The sequence below is a fragment of the Accipiter gentilis genome, chromosome Z, assembly GCF_929443795.1.
Source record: "Accipiter gentilis chromosome Z, bAccGen1.1, whole genome shotgun sequence".
NCBI lineage: Eukaryota > Metazoa > Chordata > Aves > Accipitriformes > Accipitridae > Astur > Astur gentilis.
This window is the reverse complement of record NC_064919.1, coordinates 25,208,121-25,234,369: the sequence shown is the minus strand read 5'-3', so window position 1 is coordinate 25,234,369 and position 26,249 is coordinate 25,208,121. Positions and strand designations below refer to the sequence as shown.

Sequence of the window (26,249 nt, the reverse complement as noted above, 5' to 3'; positions counted from 1 at the left end):
CCTTTCAGCATGCTTTTGTGATCTGACAAGGGAATGCCCTTGGGCTTCAAAAGTACCCTTTCCCTCATCAAATTCTGCTCAGCTTTTCCTGAGATGTTATGCGTTAAAATTGCCGTTTCCATTCTCTCTTTTGTGTGCCCCAAGAAAATACTGGCCTCCTGCCAGAACAGTAATTAGCACGACTATCCTGGGGCGCGCTGGAGATGCCGCAAAGGCAGCAGCAAAGGGACTATGTGGGGAGCACGTGGGAGCTGCAGCACGGTGTGAACCAGAAGTGAGAGGGGCCTGCACAGCCCTCCAAAGACCGGCTTACCCAGCATTTGGCCCCTCCTCCACTAAAGGAGAGGTACGTCACTGGGCAGTACATCCCCGAACACTGAAACGGTAAGAGACTAAAAGGCAGGACGGTTTCCTAAGCCACCTTCAGCTTCCAGTGGTCACGTCTTGCCTGAGAATACCGGATGGGGCACAATGTCCCGCATTTCCGGCAGATGAGGCAGAAGACAAAAAAGCCCTGTCAGTCGGGACCCTGCGGACCATCCAGATTAGGAAGCATAAAGACTGCATCTGGTCTCGGCTTAGCCTAACTTGAGTGTCAGCCGTCGCTGCAGCAATGCAAAAGGCTCCGGTGAAGGCTGATGATGAAGCACACCGAGAGATTCAGTGGCACTCGAAGAAAACCGGTCTTCCTTTCAAAGTATTTGCACCAAAAAAGGTACTTGTGTGCTGCATTAAAAAGCACCATGTAGTTTGTCAACCAAAGCACTCAGAGGTTAGGAAACACCACTGACAACCTACAACATTAGTTCAACCCTTCTGTTCATTCGGGTACAGTTTTATATTACAAGATTTTAAATTCATTATTAAATGTTATATTTTAATTAATTATTACGAGATACTTTTTGGTTTTTTCCTTAGGAGTCCTGTCTTGCTCAGAGCACAAGATAGATACAGCTTACTCTGTTCTGGCAACTTGTAATCTTCCAGAGCCTGATTTTGCAAATTAAATACTGTCCATTTACCGTGGAGAGTCTGGGGGAACCTGGAATGCCAATAAAGCAAAATTTGTGTAGTATGACCAAATTACTACTCTAGAGACAGCACCATCCGATTTGTGCTTTATCTTAACTGTTCATGGTCTTCCCAGTGCCACCCAGTTCTGTCAACCTGTTTGCTGCATCCCGCTATTCTCTCTCATGCGCTATAAGTTTGCTTGCTAGTTCAGGAAGTGGCCGTTTTAATGTTATGCCTTCATATACTACATAGCACAGTGAAACCTTGTTCACTGATTAAAACCCTACTGGTACTACTAAAATAATTATGATACCACCCACATAAGAGGTAGCACACCAACGCAGCAGTTAAAAGACCACCTGGAAGTGCTGAGGCATGCAAAAGTAATGGGGAAAATAACTAAACAAGCTCTTTCAGACCCTTAAGAAAAAAATGGTTCTTTTGTGACTGGGTTGTGTTCTTTAAAATACATAGTTTTGTCCGCCGTGCTTTATTCATCATTCAGTTAAATATACAGTGTGACAAAAAACCCGACCGAGCAAATAAAATATTCCCCACCATGAGCAATGTATTAATAGGTAGCCAAACCTCCAAACACGTTTCTCCGTCTCAGACTAACTTGGGACCATGGTTTTAAAACTAATTAGCAAGGCAACCTTTTTCCCCTTCCCTTAGGAAATCTACTGCGGCCCATCCAAAACACTCCAGTCCAAAATTAAAATCTAGGCTTCTTGCCAGCCATTACAGGACTAATTCCCACAACAGCCCAGAAAGTTTTAGCCACTTTCAGTGCGCAATATACGCTCACAGCTAAAGCACAAGGTGTTGTCTGTCGCATGGACGCTTTCCCTTTATGCTGGCCGTTCTTAAGAGCTTACAAGATTTCGCTAAAAACGGCAAGCCAGCAACAGCGGTCATAAAACACGCAAAACCGAACACAGCAGCACGGGGGCTTACTCGTTTATGAACTGTGCAGGTGGAAACAGCATCAACTTTTGATTACCCGCACCCAGACAAACAACAGGAACGGGCGTTTTGACGGTATTTTGCCACAGCCCAGCCCAGGTGCGAAGCCTGCAGCACGAAGTCGGTGGGTCGCTGTGGCAGCACCCAGGCGGCAGGGCAGGTGCGCTCCATAAGGCGGCCCAGCGCTGCGGTCTCCGGTTGTGCCTCCCGGCCGCTTCCCAGCTGCGTGTCAGGACAGAGCCCGTGTGCGCACCGCTCTCCCACACACCTGGGGTTTCCCTGCAAAGAAAACCCGCAGGCGGGGGGGCGGGGGGCGACGGACACACGGCTCTCCCCTCAGGGGACCAGAACACAAGCAGGCAGCAGAGACGCCTGCCCACCAGCGCAGAAGCCGGGCAACACGCCGGCCGGTCGACCTCCAGGCAGAGAGAGGCTGAGGCTCCGTGTCTAAGCTAGAGCAAACTGTACGTACCCCCACGACACGGCCGGTGTCGGTGCAAGAGCAGGCGAAGGAGGGAAGCGGTGTGAGCACCCTCCTAATCCATGGGAAAAATCAAGAAGCACAGTGCCTTCCTGACCTGGGGCGGGCCAGAGAACAAAGATGAAGGCTAACGTCAAATATACACCACCGGAGCATCATGCGAGAGAAAAAAGGCAAAAAGGCTGAATTCGTATTTGGAGAGGCCGAGTTAATGGAGTCATAGTCTACAGCTCATGCACGCTACCATAATACAAAATGCACCGGTATCGTACAATCAAATCATCCAGTCTGTTAGCAGGATGCGTCCTACAACGCGCCTTTATGTATTAAGCCTTTCACAGAAGAGACGTAATCTTCTCTTATTTTCATAATGCTATATACACCCGTGTGTATGCCTCTGGAAATGCTCCCAGTAATAGGCATTTCTACTTTATTTCCCTCTACAGGAAAAAGACTTTATTTGCCTCTACAGGAAAAAGGGAAACACTTCTGAGAGCAAAAAATACCTACCTGCTCTTCATTCACGCCTCAATTTCCTCAAGAAATCAAAAATACTGTTTTTAACAGTCTACCTTTAGTTCACAGCTGAATCTGACTTTCGCCTCCGCGGAATGAAGCTTGCTTAGAAGCTTACCAAGGAACTGAATTCATAAATGCCTAGTCTATGGCACAGAAATAAAGACACACTGAACAGGGCAGTCTGTAGCTCTTAGCAGAAATTAATCATCTTCTAATACTGTTCTGACTTCAGCCTCTACACATTCAACTTCTGCTAAACAGAAGAAACTGGCAAATATTTAGCCCATTCAATAACTTATTATTTTTTTTAGATGAAACATGACATCTCTTGAGGTCAGGGTCTTGTGCAGGACTCTCAGCACAGACGAGTGACTTTAAAAGCATAACTGCCTGACTTAATTTAACCACAGGCCAAGCATTATTCTTTATAAAATTACAGGAATACGAAGATCACCCTATGAATACAGCACTGGTCCCACCTGCTGAGCATCCCCTGCTCCTTACCTCTGACTGCACAGGCCATTTTTTTTTTTTTTTTTTTTGGGGGGGGGGGGGCACTCCAGACAATGCTGCCCCAAGCCACTGCCTGCTTTGGCTGAAACATCTCATCCTGGTTTCGACTTTCTTGCCTACTTAGGACTGTAATCTCCTGGTAGAAAAATGTCTCAGACATCTGGTGAGTCCCTGTCAAGAAGGCTCAAGAGAGCATGGGCTCCAGGAGGTGGTTCAGGCAGAGTGAAAATGTCACTGCCAGCACCCTGACTGCTGGGGCTCTACCAGTGAGCAGGCAGTCACCACACCAACCACACCGTACACTCTGAAACTGGCGTTCAGCACATGGTTCAAGTGAAGCAGCCTACGACACGCTCAGGGGCGCTGCTTCCCAAACACCGCAGGGCCACGCAAAGCTGGACAGCATAGTACACCAAGCACAGGCTTCGGGGCACAGTATTAAAAGGCAAAAAATATTAATCCTACCTCCATATCATCATTTTGTACTATTTATACTTTCTCCATTTAGTTTTCAACATTTAGCATTTGATTCTGTTCCTAGCTAGGATGTTAATGGCTATTCCAAGACTCTAATGCAAACAAACACAAAGAAATTACTACTGGAAACCTAAGCCAGGAAATAGTGAAAGTATGACAACCTAATGCTCTACAGGCAAACAGCACAAACAGAGTAAATTTTACATATGGAGGATCCCATCTGCCATGTCTTTTACTCACCGTTTGATGACTTCGGTCACAGTAGCGCAGTCCAAAGTAATCTATCTCCACTAGGTTTAAGTGACGAAATACGTAGCCCAGGACAACCGACCCTTTCGTTGACTTCTGTGGGAAAGAATTTACAGAGCCTTTTCACAAAGATGCTCTGCCTTTGTCAGCTATGTGCAGTGGCATTCATGCATTCAGTTAGCTTTGTCTTAAATAAAAATAAAAAAAAAAAAAAAAAAAAGGAGGCAGTTCCTGGTGCCTTTAACAAAAATTTCCGCTGTACAGAAGAACATATTTTGTCCTCATACATGCTTAATCAATCATTCTGTAAATACTATTAGGTAGTAGGCAGGTCAATGGTTACAAAATACAAAACAAAAAACCCAACACTCAAGTGTACTTGCATAAGCACGATACCGGGGAACCTAGCATTTTTCTAGAAAATTTCTGTTCTCTGATCAAAATTCTAATTCCCATGACATATTTTAATTCTAAAATCATACTCTTCCTTCCAGTATGGGCCTGTCACCCAAACTCTGACAACAAAGATCAGGAGGCAAAGCTTAGCCCTTAAGATTTAAATTGTACATCATCAGCTGCTCTGTTACTACTCTTTGTAAAGAAGATTAGGTTTTATTTGTTTTCTTTTAAAATATTTTTGATAGTAGAAGTGGGAGCAATCCAACACCCTGAACTGAAATAATCCTATTGTTTTCTTGAATAGTATTTCATTGAGGGTCTATGCCAGTATTTGCTAACAATGCTGGGGACGATACTGCAAACAACGTTGTACTGTTGAGAATGCATTATAAAAAGCTCACTTCCACCTGAATGCCTCATATTCGTCAGTTTGCCTGGCAGCCAGCAACAGACTAGGAAGACTGAGAATAATTACACAGAACGATCCCCACTAGAATCAGTTAGAGCCTTTGACTATTACAGTCCTAAATTCCAAAAGAAAATATGGACATAAATTATAACTAGGTTTTGGTTAACTGCTTTATATTGTATAAACTGCTGGATTGTAGTAAATCAATGGAGAGAAAAGAAATAGGAAGAGGAAGCTGTGGGATATTGTTCGTGCTACTTCACTTTTTAGCCTATGAACAAATAATTTCAAAATCAAAATGGCAAATAATATTGATTAGAAAATCATTTAATTTAGCTTTGCTGGTGAAGTATCAATCACACCATGACAGTGGAGATGCATCCACCTTTTTTTTTCAGCAGGTGCATTTGGTCAGGATTTGTACCTAGTCACACAGGCAGGGCCAATACAGCAATTTCAGACGGCCACTCACGCTCTAAGCAAGCCACGACAAGGTGAACATCTCTGGTAGGCTGGGAATTGTGTGCCCCTGCTATTCCCTACATTTACTGTATATTTACTTAAACCAGGAGATGTTCTTGAAGGGTTCTCCGTGTGTACCAGTCTAAAGCCATCAGACAGGTTGTTTACACTAAGCAACTGTAATTACATATCCCCTCAGCATGTACAGTGAGACTAATAATCGGCCACAAAACAGAAACCAATTTGGGGGGAAAACATGACTAAGGTAAGCACAAATTCACTAAATCTCATTTTAACATTTTGGATAAAGCAGAGCAACACAGTGATTTTATCACCAGATTCCTCAACGAGAAACTGAACTTGGGTCGTAAGAACGATGCAAGACAAGAATCAGCCCCTCTTAGCTACAGAGGGACTGTCAGGAGCACTACAGCAAAGAGAGAAACACAACAAAACTTAAGAAAATTTTTTAAAAATACAGGTTAAATTATTAGACAGCAGGCATTCAAGACGGAAGCAGTAATTGTCCTGCCTCATTTTATCTTTAAATCAGTTGTTATTCAAAGAAGCAGGAGAGATGACCCACTAAAAAACACATAGTTATCTCATCATTCATACATCATTCTCATCATTCATACGTCATATAAGGCAAACTACCTTCACCATTACAACTGTTTCCATTATCATTTAAACAGTACAACAATGTCTTGGGATCTAAGGACTGGACAGGCATCTATAGAAACAGACCCAGGAAAAGCTCAAAATAAACAAGCAGCCCTGACTCCAACAACCTGCATGGTTAAATGATGGCGACACTTCCAACTGCGCAGTAAACCTTAAAAGAATATTATAGACAAGAAGGAGCTCCACCATCAGCTGCTCAGAGTTTTGACACAGTTAACCGAAGCGCGGTTAGTAGATGCTTGCAGAAGGCATAAAGAGGGCTGCCAGCACCATGGCTCACAGGGGGGCACGGAGCGGCGCCCACTGAAGGCATGCTGAGCTTCTGTGAGTGTGAAACTCGAACCTGCTGTTCAAGAGCTTTTGACTCTTTTGTCTGACCAGTAACGCTCTTTGTAGCATCAGTTTTATTAGCAGAACTAAGAAACAGTAATCCAGCAGCAGAGACAAAGCTGTGACTTTTCCATTCAGGCATCTTACAACAATAATGCACGCTCCAGGGAGTAATCAAACATACTAACATGCCAAAGAAGCTTACGTCTCGCAGGAGTTTTACTTACCTAACCCAGCACCACTTTAGGATTCAGCTAGCCTTCTTGGCTGGAAGTCTTTTTCTTCAGTCAGGTGAGGACTGCAACGGGGTCCACATAAAGAAAGACGCTTTGGGACACCCTTCCTCCTGTGGAGGCTAAAGCTAGCGTGTTATCCCCAAGAAACACGCATGTCTCACACCTGGTTTGGCTGAAATTAAAGACTCCCTTCCTTCCTTTCAGAGATAAATGGTAACAATGTGCAAAAAGCTTTTTAACTGCTTTTTACTTACATTGCTAGGCTGAGAGAAAACATAAATGCTTGTTAACTTGTTCTCTCCACACAGCTCAGTTAACGTTGCCATCGTTGCAGGTCCTGCAGAGACAGATGGTCCAGCTGTGGGGAAATGCTGAGCAAAACCATCCAACTTAAAATGGCTGGGGGTTCTCCACCTCTATAGCAGCAAGGTGCTCAACACTTTGGTTATTCTCAGCCAAAACAGACTGTGTGCAGTGGTCTTCCGCAGCCCTCCTCACCAGTCCCCGTCACATCCCTCAGCAATGCCTGCACGCACACAAGGCAGTGGCTTCACAAGGGAACTGCCAGGATGAGAGCCAGCAGGTATCCCCACACCCCTCTAACCTCACCTTCCTTAACCTCATATTTTCCCAGCACTAAGGAGCACCCTCCAGGTAAAACGCTGACCCTTGCTGAAACCACTGCAACCTCATTTTCAATTAAAGTTCTCATTGTAAGCCACCTGATTTCAGGGTTTCATGCAAGTAAATTGCCTCTTCATGTGGAGTTAAGAAAGCAGTTTTGTTGATGAATTGCTAAGTGACTTCTTCTCAGTCCTGAAATACATGTTTACCGCATTTGAAGAAAGTTGTGCAAACTAAGAAAAGCCATCTTATTTCCCCTGATAAAATTACAGCAAAGCTCAGCAAAACGGCAAACTAAAACTATCGAAGACATTAACAGGATTACATTCCCATGATAGGGCACTGCAAAAATTACATAATCTGCCTTGCATTAAAGCTCAGACTTGCTAGAGGCTGGCATTCTTAGGGGTGAACCCAAATATATTTGAAAATATCAGCAGCAGTGCTTTCAAGAGAGAACAAAGAATTGTTCGAATGAGTCATAACATCTTCCTTTACATGTTAGCACTGTGGCTTCATAAACCAGAAAGGCAGGTTTCTACTGGCTAAAGAAAATGACAGCCAGAACATTCAGGAGAGATCTGATTTAACTGTATTTTTTTAATCAAAAAAGAAATCGTTCTTTTAAAAATTGTCCTGTATTTTAACGTATTCACACTACTGTATATTTAGTCACCAGGAATTCTTATCTTCCACACTGCTCATTGCTTTGTAGCTCCAGTGAGGTTTTTCTAGTTGGATTTTTTTTTTTAATTTCTCTTTTGTATTGTACACAGCAGCGCAGGCCAAATCAGATCCATGATCGATGTTAACTGAATTTAAAGACAAAGCAAGACATGCAGCCATGTCTGCCTCAGTAGGGTGCTAGTCCCTCTCTTGAAAGAAAAGTGGTGTAGGTAGTGAAGCCTCTTTTTATTAAAAACCAAATGAAAAACACATCGCCTCTTTTAGTTCAAGCACCCATCATGAACCCTTTCTCCTGAAAGTAATTCAAGCCACAGATTCTACCTCTTACAACCTCATAAATGCTAAGGAAGATGCAGATGAATTAATGAGCCTTCGCTGAAAAAAAAAGGCCTAAAATTTTGGTTGAACGTAACTGTTGCCTTTTGAGATGCCTCCCCACACCGCGACCGCTGTCAAGCGTCTACTGGAAAGACACACCTGATGCTGAGTTAGTTATTCTCCTAATATACTGGCAGGAGATAACAATACAGAACAGGAGCAGAAGGTTTCTAATGCTGAACAAGGGAGTTCAATAATATTAGAGTACGGAAGAACAAAGAGGACGCTATGGGGCACAACACACAATCACGCTGAGACATTCAGCAACACCTGCGTAACGTCCCCACGTTGCCCTGACAAGCACAGGGCTGAGTGGGTCGCGCTGCTAACAAGCCCTCCAAGTGGGAAGCGGATCTGATCTGCTACCTATGTGCTAGAGAGCAGCTACTGCCCACGCGGTAGACGAGCTGCTCTGTACGTGCTGGCGGTGGAGCGTGGGCACCAGCACGCGCCCCCCCGCCGAGGCGCAGGGAAAGGCAGAGGAAGCACAGCTCTTGACGTGTGTGTCAGCACCGCCTCAGATGCATCGACCAGCCGGACAGCATCGGTATACTGTGGCAGACGTACTCCAGACAGCGAGCTTTACGCAGCGTTTTCAGAGACCAAACGTCAGTATTTTGCCCTAAGTAAAGGTTACTAAGAAGAGGTGAAAATCATGCACAAAGCAGCACACAGTCATGCAACTGAGGGTGAGCAGAGCCACCAGTTAATCCCGTTCCTGGTAGATATGTAACAGAAATGGGTGTCTCCAAACAGCACTTTCTCACTGTTCTTTGTTCATTTCCCCCCCTTACCTCAAGCTCAGAAAAGACTAGACACCACTGCAGTTTTCTATCACCTTCCGTCTATAAACGCAGCAAGGCACAAGGCTCTAAAATCAAACTTCTTGGTGGTCTCTACCAACACAGAGTAAGCACCCCTTTTCCCCAAGGCAGTCAACTAGCCAGGCCTCAATTTGCACACCGCATATTCAAGCGGAGAAAAATCTTTAAATTAACAATGCTAAATATTTACAAATATTCACCTAGATAAAACACCTTGACCTTAATTTCTAGAATGCGTGTCCAGAGAAGAATTTACGTTAGCGTTATACGTGCAGACACTCCCCAACAAAATCACGTAACAGAAGTAAATACTTCTCAGAAACTGAGGATTTAACACATGCAAAAGTAACACCACAGACTGCCTTTATGCATCGTACAAACATACCATCCAAACTGTGCTAATCCGTCCTGCCCTTTCTCCTTGTCTCTCACTGACAACAGACATGCCGACCTGTTCGCGGAAGTTTTTTTCTGAGAACTCCTCACAAACTTACGGACACATGCACAAACCTCCTCATCCCTGTTCCCAAGACTCAACAGAGCACCCGATCTTGTCTGCTGGATGTAACCTGCAACACTGACTTTTAAGTGCTGTATGTGAAGATGCCTGTAGACTCATTTTGTTTTTACTAATGACCAATCTAATGCATTCCAGCTAGGAAATGCTATTGTAGAAAAATGTCCAAAGGTACGACTTATTTGTTTGGGTTTTTTTTCAATTAGTGTATTTGCCCCGAATTAATAAATACCTTTAAAAATCCATTCAGGGGCCAACTCCTCAAGAGAGGGAAGATTCCTGGGGAGCTGGGTCTCCAGCTAGTTAAACCTCTCCCCTTGTAACTACTGGCTAGAGTGCACTTTGAGGCTTTATCACAGATAGATGTAAATTGATCTACTTGATTCTGAGAAAAGATATATAGAAGAAAAAAGTTAAAAATAAATATAGAACAAAGTATTTGGCTTGTGGGAAACTACTTCAACTCAGTTGGCTCCATTTTTAGGAGGTAGATGTAAGCAACTATATTTACTTGGTACAGTAGTACGATTTGCACATGCACACACACTATAATAAACGCGCCAAGCAGGAACCAAAGTCCAGCGAAGACAACAAAGGGCAATTAGAGCAAGCAAATAAGTAATGGAAAGACAACTAAATTCTGGAAATGTAATTAAATGCTTACCAATGCTTTAAAATCGATCTTGCATAAGTCGTGGACGTTTCATAAAATGGCAGCAGCTAGTTCTGCATAGAGGGACTCTGGCCATATCGATTTTAATTTAAAATCTGTTCACTAATCTATCCCCTAATATTAACATTATTCAGTTCTCTGAAGTCTACATTTACTGTATGACAGATGAGTTAAGGTATCAACAATAATGCATTTCAACTTTTCACAGAAAAGAGCTCTTCTGAAGAACTGAATACCAATGATCATTTCCATTGTTCCCATGCACTGTGAGTAATTCCCCCATCAAAGAGAGAAACCATTACAATAATAATGAAATTCAAAAATACAGCATGCAACCACTCATTTGGAATGCTTAAGATAATGGTTACTGTTACTTTTCTGCTTTACAGAAAATACTCTGCACACACAGCCGTGGCACCTAGTCCATCTCCTTGGCAGGCAGGGGCTCCGCGCGTCCCGATTAGGGACCGCAGGCGCCCGGCGAGGCAGAAGGCAAGCACGCGCGCTCTGGTAACGCGTGCGCTTCTCACGCCCGCCCGCCCGCCCGCGCGTTCATGTTCAGTAATTCGGCACGAGCACGGAAGGCGCATCCCCCCCGGACCCGCCCAAGGCCGCGAAGCGGCGAGGCGGGACGAGGCCCTTTTCCCTCCCAGGCTCCGCCGTCGAGCAGGGCTCTCCCGGGTGGGAGCACGGCGGCGGGCGACAGCCCGCGTCCCCGCCCCGGGCTGCCTGGCAGCAGGCGGCGGGCGCCCGGCAGGGGCCCGGGCCCGGGGCGGGGGCCCGGGGCACCAGCTGCCCTGCGGGACGGCCCGCTGCGGGCAAGGCTGCCCGCCGAAGCCAGCTGCGCCGGGACCGGCGGCGGCAGCGGGAGCAGGGGCCGCGCTGCCCCCCGCCCCGGGAACAGCCCCCGCACGGGCAGCCCGCGGAGGCTGCTTCAGCCCGACCTCGCCTTCCCGCGCCGCGCCACAGCCCCCCGCCGGCGGCAGAAGCGGCGGGGCTCGGCGGGTCTCGCCCGAGGACAGCGCGCAGAGCCGCTCCTGCTGCAAGCGCGGGGGGCTCGGCAAAGCCTGCGAGCGGGGAGGCGGGGGGGTGGGCTTCGGCCGTCTCTGCGGCGCCGCGCCGGCCTCTCTCGTCCTTCTGGCCGCCGCCGCCGCCGCCGCCGCCCGCGGACAGCTCTGCTTCGCGCCCTGCCCGAGCTGCCTTCAGGGGAGCCGCAGCAGGGTTTTCACCTGGCAGAGAGAAGATGACGTACGATGTACTTTTGGCACGTTCATTCCAAAGGAAGGAAGCATCCCACGTTTTCTAATTAATCTTCCTGACAGGGTTTCTGCAGAACTTCAAGTCATTGAAGCCTTCCTCGAAACCTTTCTCATATAAATTTGTTGCAGTTTTAAAAATCTGCTTTTCACGTTGTCTGCTTTTTCCTGTATTGAAATAAATGTGTGCTGAAGCACTTTGAGTTTCCATTTTGTCACCTTCTCAGTTGTTTTGCCTTATTTCTTTTGCCCTGTTTCCTTTATTTCCTATGTTTCACTGGAGCAGTATTTCTTAGATTGGTTCTGTCACCGTATGTCCAAAATACAAACTGCAGAATAAATACAAAGGCACAGTCTTTTCGTTTTAATCGTCTAGTTCTGCTGTGTTTAGTTCTATTCCACCTCTTTGATAGACTTTGTGATTTCCACCTATGTGCAAAAGGAAGTAAGTACCAAAGCCTCACTTCTAACCTTCCTAACTTTTCCTACAGTCGTTGGTCTAAATACTTCTTTTAAATCAGGTGTCATACGCATTTTTATGGAGCACATTAAGCTCATTACGCACAGCGGTTTTAGAGCTCAAGAACTTACAATTTAAGTATGTTGTACGTTTTGATGAACTGCTCTAAGTGCAAGACCATCAAGGGAGAATGTCAGTAATGAGCTAAATACTTAAAGGCTTTCAGAAACAGAAAATGTTAAAAATTAAAGAGGAGACACTGATTCTGTCAAAGTGTTTCAGGATTTTACTACTACTTCAGCTGTTAAGCCGAGCGGTAACACAGTAATATGGTTACGTTGTTGTTGTTATAAGAAGTTGGCTCAAACTATTAGTAGAACGGTGGCAGGGGATTGTTTGGGGATTTTTTAGGAGCAAGAAGAATGGGAAGGAAAAAAAGATCAGTATACACGTTGTTAGTCCTTTATTTCGCCATTTCTTTCATTCAGAATGAATGAATGGCTGTACTGTCAAGAGCTGAGCCTACCTGCAAAAGCTTGTTTCTACAGAGCACCACAAGTCTCTCTGACCAAAGAGCAAACCAACTTCTCATGCTCCCTCTCCCCAGGCAAAGCCCAGATCTGGTGTCCTGCTTAGCACTTGCTCTTGGCCCTGGTGACACTGTTAACCTCTTGACCGTATTTTCCTTCAATATGACTTGTAAGTGTAAATAGCCTCTTCTTCTGTTTTTTAGGATACTTAATTTCTGCTATTTCCCGACTTCTACCTGCGTTACCCAACGTATTTTTTTTTGTTTTCCCTCTAGCCTCCGCTTTCTTTCTCCAAGTCTTTTTTCAAAGCTCTGGTTGTGGAGTCGGTAAGTTACGACAGTAATTCCCAAATAAATTCTCAGTTTGTTCCTTAACCTTTTTTGCACTCCCCGTGTTCAAGAGTAAGGGCTACAGTGGAATAACACCGAGGTTTAAATCTGTGTCTTCAAGTCAAGTCACGTCTTAAAGCCGTCTGTCAAGCTCAGTTCGAAAAGCACTTTTTAAAAATTTCTCCCATTTTCCTTCTTCAAAAGCAAAGGTGTTCGTATCAGACTTCGTTTTGTTTAATTCAATTAACTGAGCTCTCTCGTTACCTTTCAGTCAAGAGTGATGCATGACAAGCAGTTCAAGAGAAAAAGTTACCAGAAGAACAGTGGAATCCTTCTCAGATGCAAGATTAATGGAAGAGCCAAAGAGAGAATTCGTTTCGTGAAAGGACAGAGGCTCCTTTTCTGTCTCTGACATGGGCGACATGAGAGGGGGAAACCGGAGGAAAAAAGAGCAGCCCTCTCTCTCCACTAAGCAAGACTTTTCAGAGCACACACGTTTGGCTCCCTTGCATCTTTCCCGCCGCAAGAGGCACAGCCCCCGATGCTGCAGCGCTGACCTTTCGGTAGAGTGAGCGCTACCGCGGCTCCCCTGAAGGCAGCTCGGGCAGGGCGCGAAGCAGAGCTGTCCGCGGGCGGCGGCGGCGGCGGCGGCGGCCAGAAGGACGAGAGAGGCCGGCGCGGCGCCGCAGAGACGGCCGAAGCCCACCCCCCCCGCCTCCCCGCTCGCAGGCTTTGCCGAGCCCCCCGCGCTTGCAGCAGGAGCGGCTCTGCGCGCTGTCCTCGGGCGAGACCCGCCGAGCCCCGCCGCTTCTGCCGCCGGCGGGGGGCTGTGGCGCGGCGCGGGAAGGCGAGGTCGGGCTGAAGCAGCCTCCGCGGGCTGCCCGTGCGGGGGCTGTTCCCGGGGCGGGGGGCAGCGCGGCCCCTGCTCCCGCTGCCGCCGCCGGTCCCGGCGCAGCTGGCTTCGGCGGGCAGCCTTGCCCGCAGCGGGCCGTCCCGCAGGGCAGCTGGTGCCCCGGGCCCCCGCCCCGGGCCCGGGCCCCTGCCGGGCGCCCGCCGCCTGCTGCCAGGCAGCCCGGGGCGGGGACGCGGGCTGTCGCCCGCCGCCGTGCTCCCACCCGGGAGAGCCCTGCTCGACGGCGGAGCCTGGGAGGGAAAAGGGCCTCGTCCCGCCTCGCCGCTTCGCGGCCTTGGGCGGGTCCGGGGGGGATGCGCCTTCCGTGCTCGTGCCGAATTACTGAACATGAACGCGCGGGCGGGCGGGCGGGCGTGAGAAGCGCACGCGTTACCAGAGCGCGCGTGCTTGCCTTCTGCCTCGCCGGGCGCCTGCGGTCCCTAATCGGGACGCGCGGAGCCCCTGCCTGCCAAGAAAACATCGTGGTAGTTTTCATTTGCCGCTCTCCTGCAGACTAGTCGAGCTATTTCTTTCCACCTGTCAATTGCAGACTGGATATTTGGGTACTGAATTCAATGGAGTCTACGCTGCAACCAGTCAACAACAACTTTCTATATATGAACTTGTCGCTCATGTATGAGGGTGCTTATTTTCAGTTTATAGTTCACCTGTGTTTGAACATATTTTCATTGAAACACGTACTGTCCTTTTACAGTCTGTGTAATGAAGATTTGCCACATCCCCAAGTTCTTCCAAAATGTTGTATCATTTTAATTATTTTTAAAAGTTTTATTTCCAGTTCGGTGGAATTTAACTTCTCATTTTGACTGACACTAGAAAATTACTTACTCCTGCAAGGTTGACAGAAGGTGAAAGGATACATTTGTTATCCTAAAAAATGTGTATACTTTTTCTGTACAGCTTTGATAACTTAATTGACACAGTGCTTCCCATAAAGCTGATTAGATTCTACTGGAAACTTAATTCTTAATCAAATGTCTCATAATAACCACCTGGAATCAAGACTGAAAATTTTTTAACTGCCCTCTTTTTTTTTTTCTGAAGTAGACATTCCTTATGAGAGCAATGGACGATATGCTGCAAGTGTTTTTGTTCTAGAAGTAGTTTTCTATATACGCTCATTAGCAAACCACACACACACACAAAAAAAACCAGTCAACATGTTTGCACCAGGACAGGAATAAGTTACCTATTAGCAGGCTGTAATGGCTGCTAATGGGGAACTCTATACACCTCCATTCTCTCCTGCCCCTTCTAGAGTTTCTGGCTGTCCTGAAGAGCTGCTATCCAGTGCCACACACTGCACGGGATCGTATTACCATTTTACTGGTACTGGGCTGCATTCAACTTTAACAACCTTGACTGAAAAAAACAAAAGAGCCCCTCCATGGGAAAGGAAGGACTCTAACAGACCCGCGGCAGCAGAGTGGGATGAAAAGGACGTATCTGTCACAGCTCCTAGCTCCTCTCCACCCTCACCCTCCGACTAGTGCTGCCTGCCCCCTCACCCCCACCCTCACAGCAAGGGTGCCTCTTTCAGCTGTCAATCAGTTCCTGAATCATGGCAGATTTCAGCCCTGCATATTCAGATAAACCAGAATCCAAGCCAGGATTTTTTTAAGGAGTCATACCCCTGTGCACGAACAAACACACAAGGCAAGGGCTAACTTCAAATAACGACATACAAAATAAAAACTCAAAGCATTAAAGCAACCTGCAAACCACTAATTTAGCCTCTTGCATGTATGTACTGTGTCAGCGTTGCCATCAATTGTTTCCCCCACCCCAATTCACACAGGACTTGTGTGGCATCATTCCTCATCCCTGGCTGCCAGTCCTGAGCTCCATGATTAGATCCACCTACAATGTCAATGTCAGGGTGTTTCCCCCCGCCCCCCCCCCCCCCCCCGTTTTCCCTAACCACTTCCCAGTTCGTTGTCCTTTCCTATCACCAGTCTCTTTGCAGATCACACCCTCCATGTTCATACTCCCTTGTCACATACACTGCCACTTCCCTCAGCCTGTCATCCCCACGGGTTCCTGTATATTCCCTGAACTCCCCGTGCACTGAATCACAGGCCCTTCCTCCCCCCTCTACTTTGACCCTTCTCCAATCTACTTTTTCACCCCCTCCCACCAGTTTGGCCCTTGTCCTCACATTAATCAAGCCAGGAAATTTCTCCATGGTGGTGTGGGACAGGTAACGCAGAAGCACACCTGACAAATCCAGATGGCAAGAAAAATGTTTTCAGATCTGGTGTCCAAACTCAAGCACCAGAAACACCAATTACACAGATGCAGTGGCCACCGGGACCTGATAGGGAGAGCAAGAGATAGCATCCTTACAGGATTTAACTGATAGAAAGTTTGAGGAAATCTCTCCCGAGAGTGATATTTCAGCATCACAAATGGGCTTATTGTGGGCATATCTTTAAAAGAGCAGAGAACAACACATCTCTGGCATGGTGACCGCACTGATAACATTCATCAAGGCTTTGCTTCAAGAGTTTCTCAGACAAAAGTTGTCTGGCTTTCTTCTTCTTTGACAGCCAATTTCTTTCCTTGTTTCACTCTGGGAAATAACTAAGATGTTTTGAACGAAACTTTGTGAAATAACATAACTCATCACAGAGTTCAGAACTTGATGACTGGCAAACCTACAAACAGCCCAAGGAACTTCAGCAGTGGTAACAACCCTCTCCCTAGCACCTTCCATTACGGAAGATCCCACAAGCTTTTCAGACTGAATCTATAGCTATTTCCTCAGATATTTTAGTATTATTCTGAACTAATTCCTGGGCATGGAGCTGTAGTGAAAACCCAGCTTTCTTCCTCTAAAAAAGTAATGCACAAAAATATTCTGTGTGGTTTTAAGGGAAACTTTCAGCCAATTCTTTTTTTTTACCTGTGACCTCCATTCCTTTCCCCTTCTAGTATTTAAATGTTTCAAGTGGTAATTTGATGTTAATCCCAGTGATTCAGGCAAGGACACTACTTTCTCACTGCTTAGTCTTCATTTGTTCCCTAAAATGATTAGTATATTTTGAAGTGCCTTTATATGCTATGGGAAAACTGCGCATACATAAGAACATAATTTTGCATGTTCACGTACAAGGAACAGTAGGTCACTGTTCAGACAACTTTCAGTACCTACTTAACCAAAAATCTGTGTTGAAAGTTTACAGCATGTAACATTATAGACAACATTCTGAAAAATCTTTTTTTCAACTGTAAAAATTTCAGATATACCACATTTTGATTACGCATAGAAAATAAGGTTTCATATGCACTGTATATCTTTAAAGATCATCCAGAATCATTTTTCTAAAACGGTATGCACAACCTGATTAACATGTAAACTTAACAATAAAAATAAAATTACCACCATCTCTATTTTTAATAAATGTTTAACATATTGAGGTTGTTGGGGAAAGGTGTCTTTAACATAAGGATACAAACCAAAGAACCGCTATACCTTGGCTTTGAAATCTATTCCTACAGAAGGTTCTTGTTCTTTGATATGGAACCTACAAGAAAGTGAACATCTTATACATGATATAATATGATATAAATGAGATTTTATATATAATGTTAAATATTGATATATATGGTGGCTGCCTACCTGTGCTAATGAAAATATTCCACATACTGAAGAAACAAAAATAAAACAAAAACCTTCCTAATCAGCACTTCTGTAACACATCTCCATGAAGGAGAATATAAAGAGATTATATATATGTGCAACATTGGATGAATTTCTTCACTCCCAGCTGACAGGCAGATTAGTGATAAGCATAGCATCAAGATCTATACACAAATATGGCACACAGAATTTTGCTGAACTAAACCCTTCTTTCTCTACACTTAGTACAAAACTAATGAATATGTCTGTTCATTAACAAAAGTGTTCACAGAGATGTGAGCAGTTAACCCCTCAATGCTCACAGTCTAAACACTGTGACTCTAATGAAAAATGCATCCTTGCAGCGTCTTCAGTATCAGACTCAAGAGGTTAATTAATAAAACGCCTCAGGCATGCTATCCTTTGCTAATGAGAGTGTCTATCTGCTGTTCTCTGTGAGTCTGCTCACACATCTCATGCAAGAAGGAAAATAGTTTCTAAAACAGCTTTTGGAATACAGGCAAAAAATCACAAACATATTTCACATTAGAAAAAAATGTTGATTAATACCAGAAGACAAAAACAGTCTGTTTAGAATCCACTGGTGATGTGAAAAGAACTCATTCAGCTTTTTCACTCAGAAGGAATTTTGATAGAATGAAAACCTGATCCTGTTTAAATCAATATGAATTTTATTACTGGCTTTTTGAGATAGAGGATTTTAGACTGATGTTAGAAATAAGATTGCAAGCCTTCAGCCTAAACTCTGTGTAAGGCCAACAGTTGCTCACAGTGGAGCTTAGTCATAAGCTCAGTCACCTTTCTTTGGATCCAAGCAGTAAACAGTTCCCAGCTCCCTCCCAATAACTGAACAGAGTAAAAGCTGATGATTCTAATCAAAGCAAAATAAACCATGAAACTGAAGACTGATTGTAAAAACTTTTCTGTTTAAATCACGAGCTTTCAGCTTAAGTCAGTAGTGTATTGTCAGGAGTCTCTATCATCCAGTTCTGTTGCAGTTGTACCCTGCCACAGAGCACTAGATAAACCTCAAACGATCATGCTCTAAAGTGAATTAAAGTACTGGATATGCCCAGTGCACTCCTTTCACTGCAGGCAAATCATAACATGTTCTGTAGACTAGACCATTAAATTTCAAATAGAAAATCACTACTTTCATTTTTAGCTTGCTTGAAATGTACTTGGTTATACCCATTTTTGGAAGCCAAAATGATTCATCTCTGATCTGTGTTGAATACAAGACTTTTGGCAGCATTACTTTTGTTTACATTAAATATAGCTTACTGTGTGATTTGGACATGATCCTATTCACACTGAAATCCAAAGGCAAAAAAATCTTTTTGTTTGAAGACAAGAGGCTCAAATCCTTCAGTTTTGATTTGATTGGTTGAGGATAAAATAATACAGTTTACTTAGAGTAAAACTAGCAGCATAATCAGCAGATTGAATAAAGTAAGAGCCCCTAGGTTCCCCCCTTCCACTTTAACTAAGAGGCACCATTTCTGTAAGTTTTCAAGGCATGCCACTTCATGTGGACCTCAACCATGCCTATACTCATCACTTTGCAACAGACTAGTAATGAGATATGCCCAGGCAGTGCTTCTTGAAGTGCTACTACAAAGTCAGTGACACTCATATTCCAGAGTGAAATATTACTAAGAACCTTTCCTTGTAAAATAAAGATTTTCAATTTTTGCATCATTTTTTTCTGGTGATGTAAACTCTTGCTTACAAAACTTCTCTGCTGACAATAACTACGTCAGGACTGTTACATGAGACAACACCCAAAATCAGAGCTTTAGAATATATATATATCTCAATGTGCACAGTTACAATGTACACCTTAAATTATTTTTAAATAATTGTATTTGTTTAAAAGTTGAAGAGGCTTTATTATTATTTAAAGCAGCCCCCAAAATACTGATGCTTTCCAGCCAGGGTGAGATCTGAAACTTCATCCCATGTAGCTAATAAAAGGAGGACAGGTAGTAGGACTGCAAGCAGACTGTCTTCCCACTGAAAGGAGCAGTTCTACACGAGTCAAAACCTCCCAGGTAGGTTTCATAAAATTTCTGCACCATAAAAGGCTAAAGCAAACATTTTATTTCCTAACAGGTGTTAGCCCAGTATCCACCTACACCACAGTAAAGATTCATCCCAGCACTATTTCTCCCAGGCTCTGCTCCGAAGCCACCATGATGTACCACAATGCCTCAGGCACCAAAAAGGACCAAGGCATTCATTTATCTGCCCTGCAAACTCTGCTATCTTATAATTTCATGCAATACAAATACCAGCAAAACAAATGTCCTCAAGGACAGTCTCACTCAACTTGCCAGTTGTAACAAATCTAGCCGCTGCTCACCCAGACACCAAAGGTGCCACGCATCCCCTTCCCTGTCCTGAAGAGATGGTGGACGCCATCCTGCACAGCTGCTCCTACTCCACGGAGCTGCTCTTGGGAGCGTAACTCATCTGGTTTCACTGAAAAGAAACCAGGGTAGCACAGATCTCTCAGTTAAATTGTACAATTCTAACAGATTTTGAGCAACCACAGCCTGCTGATGTCTCTGTCAGAAACCTGCTGGGCTTTTTTAGGCTATAGGTATCTAATCAGTACTAACATAAACAAGTCCCCCACACCGTACTAGTTACATTGGGGTAGTGATCAGTTACCCTAGCCACAGAACAGGCATCCAAGGCACTTGGTACATCCAGTTATGCAAAACTCCTGAGATTTTAACATCAAGTTGGCAAACTCCTAGACACAGGTATGCTGTTAAAAAACAAGACTTGTATCTAGCTTAGGTCTGGAAGGAGTACCACACTACACCAGTGATGTACATGTTATTCATCCAGTTATTAAGAAGGAGTTCATTACCTAATGTCAGTGGCTTTGACACTTCTAAGGCCAAGCCTGGACCTGCTGCCATGCAATACCCCACAAAAGGCAGTGACTGCTCTCTTTCATGGATGAGTGGACAACAGTATCCCAGTATCTTCACCATATTCTAACGTAAATTAAAAAAAAAAAAAAAAAAAGAAACAAAACCCAAAAAACAACCCTCACTGATAGACGGATGATCAAAGATCATCCAGGTTAACTAACAAAATATGGAAAACACCAAGTTGGACACTGAAGGTTTGCCTTGTCCTAGGCACACTCAGACATTCTTCCAGAATGAAGAAGTTTTCACTCTTTTACATTCAAACTGTTCACATCTATGCACTTTAGAGTTGTCTGAAGGCTTTTATAAACTCAGCTATTACCTGGCTGTCACTGCCTGCCATGAGAGCAAAACCTTCTCTTGGGAACACTGTGAAGAAAGGCAGCACTGACACCATGCTTTGAAGACATTTTCAAAGCCTGAATAAGCTGCTGACAGTTCCTCAAGAAAGGGAATTGACGGATTTGGGGATGTCACATTTTGGCACAGAAGCAGCATAGTATGATAATCAAGTGCAGACAATGGCAAGCAAGTAAAATAAGAGGAGACATCACCTCCTCTTGCACAGCTACATTGAGAATAGTCTGTGCAGGCTGCTGTACTCAGAAACCAAGATACGCATTTTGCTCAATTCAGAGTTGCTGGTTTCAGTAACTTCACGTTTTTGAAGCAGAAATACAATTTGACTCTACTGTCTTGCTAAAGACAGGGAACTTATCTGTTGCCCTGTTCAGAGTTGCAATAACCCAAACAATACTACAGCTTTCAGCTTAGGTAGGGCAACAATTACCACTTAGGCAAATGATTTGATTAACAAAACTGTTTGCAGCTGACAGGGGCAGTTTCTCATCACACTTTAACATATGCCCTCTGTATCACTCCCCTTTAGTCCGTCATTACAGGATTAAATCCTGATTTAAAAAAATAGAATTAGCAAAAATAAAAACATTATATGTTCTTACTGAAACTGGAGTACATCTACCACTAAAGGTAAGAAGGCAAGAGTATGCTAATATTCAAAGACTGAGATGCTTGCACATTTGTGTTGACTTCCTTTTGTCCACATGTATGTTCAGTATAATTGTTAAAGCTTCTCCTGATCTGATAGGAAAGCCTTCTCTGGACTTCTTCCCTCAGTACCTCAGTGAGAATCAAAATTTTTCCATTTTTCACCTCCACATTTGCAAGCATGATCATTCATCCTTTCTGTAATAAGAAACAAAATGCTACTCACCAAAATGCTTATTTGTGTATTCACTGGTCCCTTATTATTTTGGGGCATAAATCCACTTAAGTCAGTAGAGATGAGCTATGTCAGAGGAGAATTTAGCCTTTTCTTCCTAGACGTGATTTCATCACACAACACTAAGATCCAAGTAGCTAAAATAGCTTACTGACCCAAATTATACTAAGGAAGTCTACCCTTCAAATATACACCAGTGAACCTTACATTCATTATGCAACTGCTTTTTTTCAGGTGAGAAAGAAAAAAAAAAATTATACTCCTGGTCATGAAACCCAATTTCAAGTTCATTCCTTAAGGATCGTAAATGCATTATCACAGATTAACTGAACAATGGCAGAAGAAAAATCCCCATCTGTTTAATTTTATTAGTGCAACAAGTCCTTAGGGAGTCAAGACTCTGCAGTGTCTTCAGCTGATACAGATTAGAACAGCTTCAGTTAGGTCCACAGGGCAATTCACAACACCTGAAAACACCCAAAGTTCAAACAACTGTTACAAAGCAGTTGGCTGTACTGTTCCAGGTGGCAAATCTAAAGGAAATGTTTGAATAGTTTAAACGCACAGCTGTTGAAAAGTCAAAAACATTGTTGGTATACCAAACAGCAGAATACTTACTGTAAGCCTTACTGTGTTCTTCTATACAATGTTTGCTCTCAGATATGTCATGAAGGAGAAAAGGTATGTAAGTCCATTATTGAAACCAAGTGGCATAACTAGGCTTCAAAATATTTCACTGTTTGACAAGCCAACTGGTGACATAGCTGTTTTGACAGCAGACATTCAACTCATTGTCTCCTATTGCTGCATTCACCGCACAAACAAGATACTACTCAAAAAAAGCTGTATTTCACAGAAGCATTTAAACAGACAACATTTACTACATTAAGCACTAATTTAAGACCTAACGAACTTAGACTGGGAAGTCTAAGATTTCTGGTTTATGGAAAAGGCTATTTTGCTGCCAAATTCTTCCGGTGATTTACATTAGAAACAAATGCCTCATTAAAAATAAAAAGCAGAGTAGATTGCCACTAGAAATATGAAGAGGACTAGTATTTCCCTCCAAGTCATTTTACAGATATTGCAATACCTATTTTTGCCTCCCTTCATAAGCCAGACCTGAAATAGCTAAGACTGGTAGCAGTCAATCTGGCATATCTACACCTCTATCATTCTGGTGGAGTTCTAGGCTCATTAGGATCAGAAGTTACATATCAAAAGTCTTGATAATTTATTAACATCATACTCTAGACAGAGATAAAAGCGGGGTTGCATATTATGTATGGGCAGGCATGAGAAAACTCATGTCTACGCCTCACTCTGTACTGGCTGCCTGAGTTATACCACATTGATTAAGCCTCCTCTTCTGTAAAAAAGGGTTGTGAGTCTGACCTCTCTACCACACAAAACTTAGAATAATTTTGAAGAAAACAATTATTAGAGCCACACAGGTAAACAGGATGCAACAAGACACATTTTCGCTGGTTGTAGGCTGTTCTGATGTACTAAGGAACTAACCCTTCATTGCTGAGAAGTGACTTTCAAGAATAGAAAACACAGTACGTCTCACCAGTCGGAGCCTCAGTAAAATACCTGGTTTGGTATCACGAGACATTATTAATTAAATTGGATAAAGTATAGTTTAGTAGAGGAACTGTAAAACAGACAGGCTGGCTAAAGAAAAATGACAGGAGATTTTTCATTTTTTAAAAGAACATTACCAAAACAAGCTCCTCTAAGGTTCCTCTAAGGCGGAACATGCATCATTTAGCTTTTTTTGCATTTCTGCAGTTAATACAAATGCCTGTCTAAATTTAAGAAGTACAAAGGAAGAGGATAGACTACCTTACAGAAAGAAAACTACCTGGAGGACAGGATCAATAGAAATGAGGTGAAATTCAACCAGACAAAATTGCAAGGATATGTTCTTACAGACCCAAACTGTACACTTCTGTTACAGCTGGACCGTCACGAAGTAGAATAAATGGGGTACACAGGACAAAGGTGTATTAATCACACACAGCACCTCTAGCACTTGTCATGAACACCTCAAGTTAGTGGTTTACAAGATGGTCCGATGCAGCTTCAGTGAAGGTGCAATTCACCACCTTTTTGATATTCAGCTGAAGGGCAGCGAGCTGTAAAGTGTTCTGGCACCGCAGCCACACAGATTACCACACCAATGGGAATCCAGCATGCCTTTTGAGCTTTCCGCTCAACTTGGAAGTTTCTTTTACACTACACTAGTGTTAATGTAAAAGCAAGGAATGTTTGCAGTCTTAACAGCTATAAACTAAACAAATATGCCTGGTAGGTTAGAGACAAAAGGAAACAACAGTAAGTTCACCCAAGTCCTGTACAAAAATAAACTGGGATGATGTTCTGCAGAGGGCCGTAAAGGTGGCTACTGGGCTGCGGCACGTGAACGTACACCAAGTGTCTAGGAGAACTTACTTGTCTGCATTGCAGAGAAGAAGTCAAGGGAGGATGTAGTCGCAATAAGAAATGACAGAGCCAGACGCTCATCGAAGACGCACAATAAGAAGAGGAAGTGATCACAAGATGCAGTAAGGGGAATTACTTACAGGAGAGTCAGTAAGTGCAGGAACAGGTTGCCCGCACATTACGGAGCCTCTGCCATTAGAGGTAGTCAAAGCTCATCTGAGAAGGGTCCTGAGCAATCTGCTCTAATTTGGAAGGCAGCTAGACTACATGACCTCCAAAGGTTCCTTCCAACTTAAATGATCCTATCACATAAATAACAGCCATACATTTACACAGTCTACAGAAGAGAGTAATGCTGCATCACTTTACCTGCATTTGGCTGAAATTAGACTCGAACATGAATTCATGAAAATAGTAGTTTGGGGTAAGGATGCCCCTATCCCTGGCTTTAAGGGATGCTGAAAGAAACCTCTTCTTCATACAGAAAATATTAAAAGAAATGTGTATAACTGGTATCACTATAAACACTGGAAAAAAAAACCCAGCATTGGCAAGTGGTCTGCAAAACTCCCAACAGAGCTTGTATAGGCATGTAGTCAACAGGCATTATCATTACTTTTTTATTGAAAAGTTTAAAAAAAGTATACTCACTGTTCCAAGACAATAAAATATTGTTTAATGCTATTCACTTTAACTTTGGAAACGTAACTTTAAAGTCAATGCCATTCCCTTTAACTATGAAAGCATATCTTAAAGGTATAAAGACACAAACTGAAAACAATTTTTATTAAAGTTTGATGGCATATGATTAATTCACAGTGCACACACGCATAAACATTAACCCCTCGAAAATATTTTATGTTCATTTTTACACTGCTTATGTTTATATAAAAGGAAAACAGGAGTTCAAAAAAGTTATCCAAAGCTCTTAGATATTAACTACAACTCTTAACTACAGTGATATATATTCTAGTGTTAAACCAGCAAGTCTGCTTAACTTTAAAAGCAAACACACCAAAAGATAGGTTATACATAAAGTCAATCATACCATTAATCTCTGTTTACCTTTAGCACAATTTCCAGAAACGTCACCTCTGAGGAGTTTCGAAAGAGAATAGTTAGAAAACTCTTGGCCAGCAAGACTTGTCCTGAGTTCCTTTAAATAATTATTAACAGAAGTCTCTTAGTTCAAGCAGCCTGCTTTCAATAAATTACCATGCTGCTAACAGGTCCACTTTGAAACAATGGCACAAGCATCTCAGTGACCCACACAGAAGCCATTTCAAGCACAGTATGATCTGAGAGCTTAGCATTAATTATAACATAGATGACTGACTTTGCAATTCTCACATGTACTTTTGTCCTTCAAACAACCGATTTTTATTCAACCGATTTAGCTATACATACTACTATGAACTATTATTGTTGAAAAGAGAAAACTGTTTGGACAGCTTAAACAGGGCTAGCTATGATCACCTCTATTGTAACAGAAAAATGCTTTGACTTTCCTCTGGGAAAGGCAATGCAACAGTGAATTTACTTACACTGAGTAACTTGATGAGGAAAGCAAACCAGTCCCAACAGAAACCGGCAATCAATCTTTTACTTTTCAGTAATTACTGCTCATGAACTGGCAAAAATTAAAAAAGAGCCGTGCCATTATATACAGCAGATATATCAGAACTTAGCACTGAACTGTAGCTGTTAATGGTGTAATTCCTGCCATCTATGCCACAAAGCCAAATTTGCTATGTTTTGGAAACAGTCTGTTGATAAAGAAAAACATCTCCTTTACGTGTAACTTTTGTTAAAGGACATAGACAGTTTCCTTACTGTAGCTTTATAGCTCAAGCATTTCACAGCCAAATCTGTGGATGCATCAATTTTTCTTCTTAAAGCTAAGATTATTCTTCATCCCTCATTTATATATGGAAATGAGAAAGACAGTATCTGAAAAATACTAAGTTGAATACCAAATTCTAAGTATCTCCATCTGAATTTCTTCTTTTTTTTTTTTTTTTTTTTTTTCCCCTAAGG

At 43.3% G+C, this 26,249-nt stretch overlaps 1 protein-coding gene across 6 annotated transcripts in view; it reads right to left on the bottom strand.

The window, feature by feature from the left end:
• Window positions 1-26,249, bottom strand: part of EPB41L4A (erythrocyte membrane protein band 4.1 like 4A) — a 138,488-nt gene that overhangs the window by 79,450 nt on the left and 32,789 nt on the right. For 5 of the 6 annotated variants that reach the window (XM_049794843.1, XM_049794842.1, XM_049794844.1 and 2 more), the window contains one exon: window positions 4,211-4,315. The exons of the other annotated variant lie outside the window; for it this stretch is intronic. In XM_049794843.1, coding sequence (XP_049650800.1) covers window positions 4,211-4,315 — 105 coding nt within the window. The remainder of the gene's footprint in view (window positions 1-4,210; window positions 4,316-26,249) is intronic. 6 annotated transcript variants of the gene reach the window in all.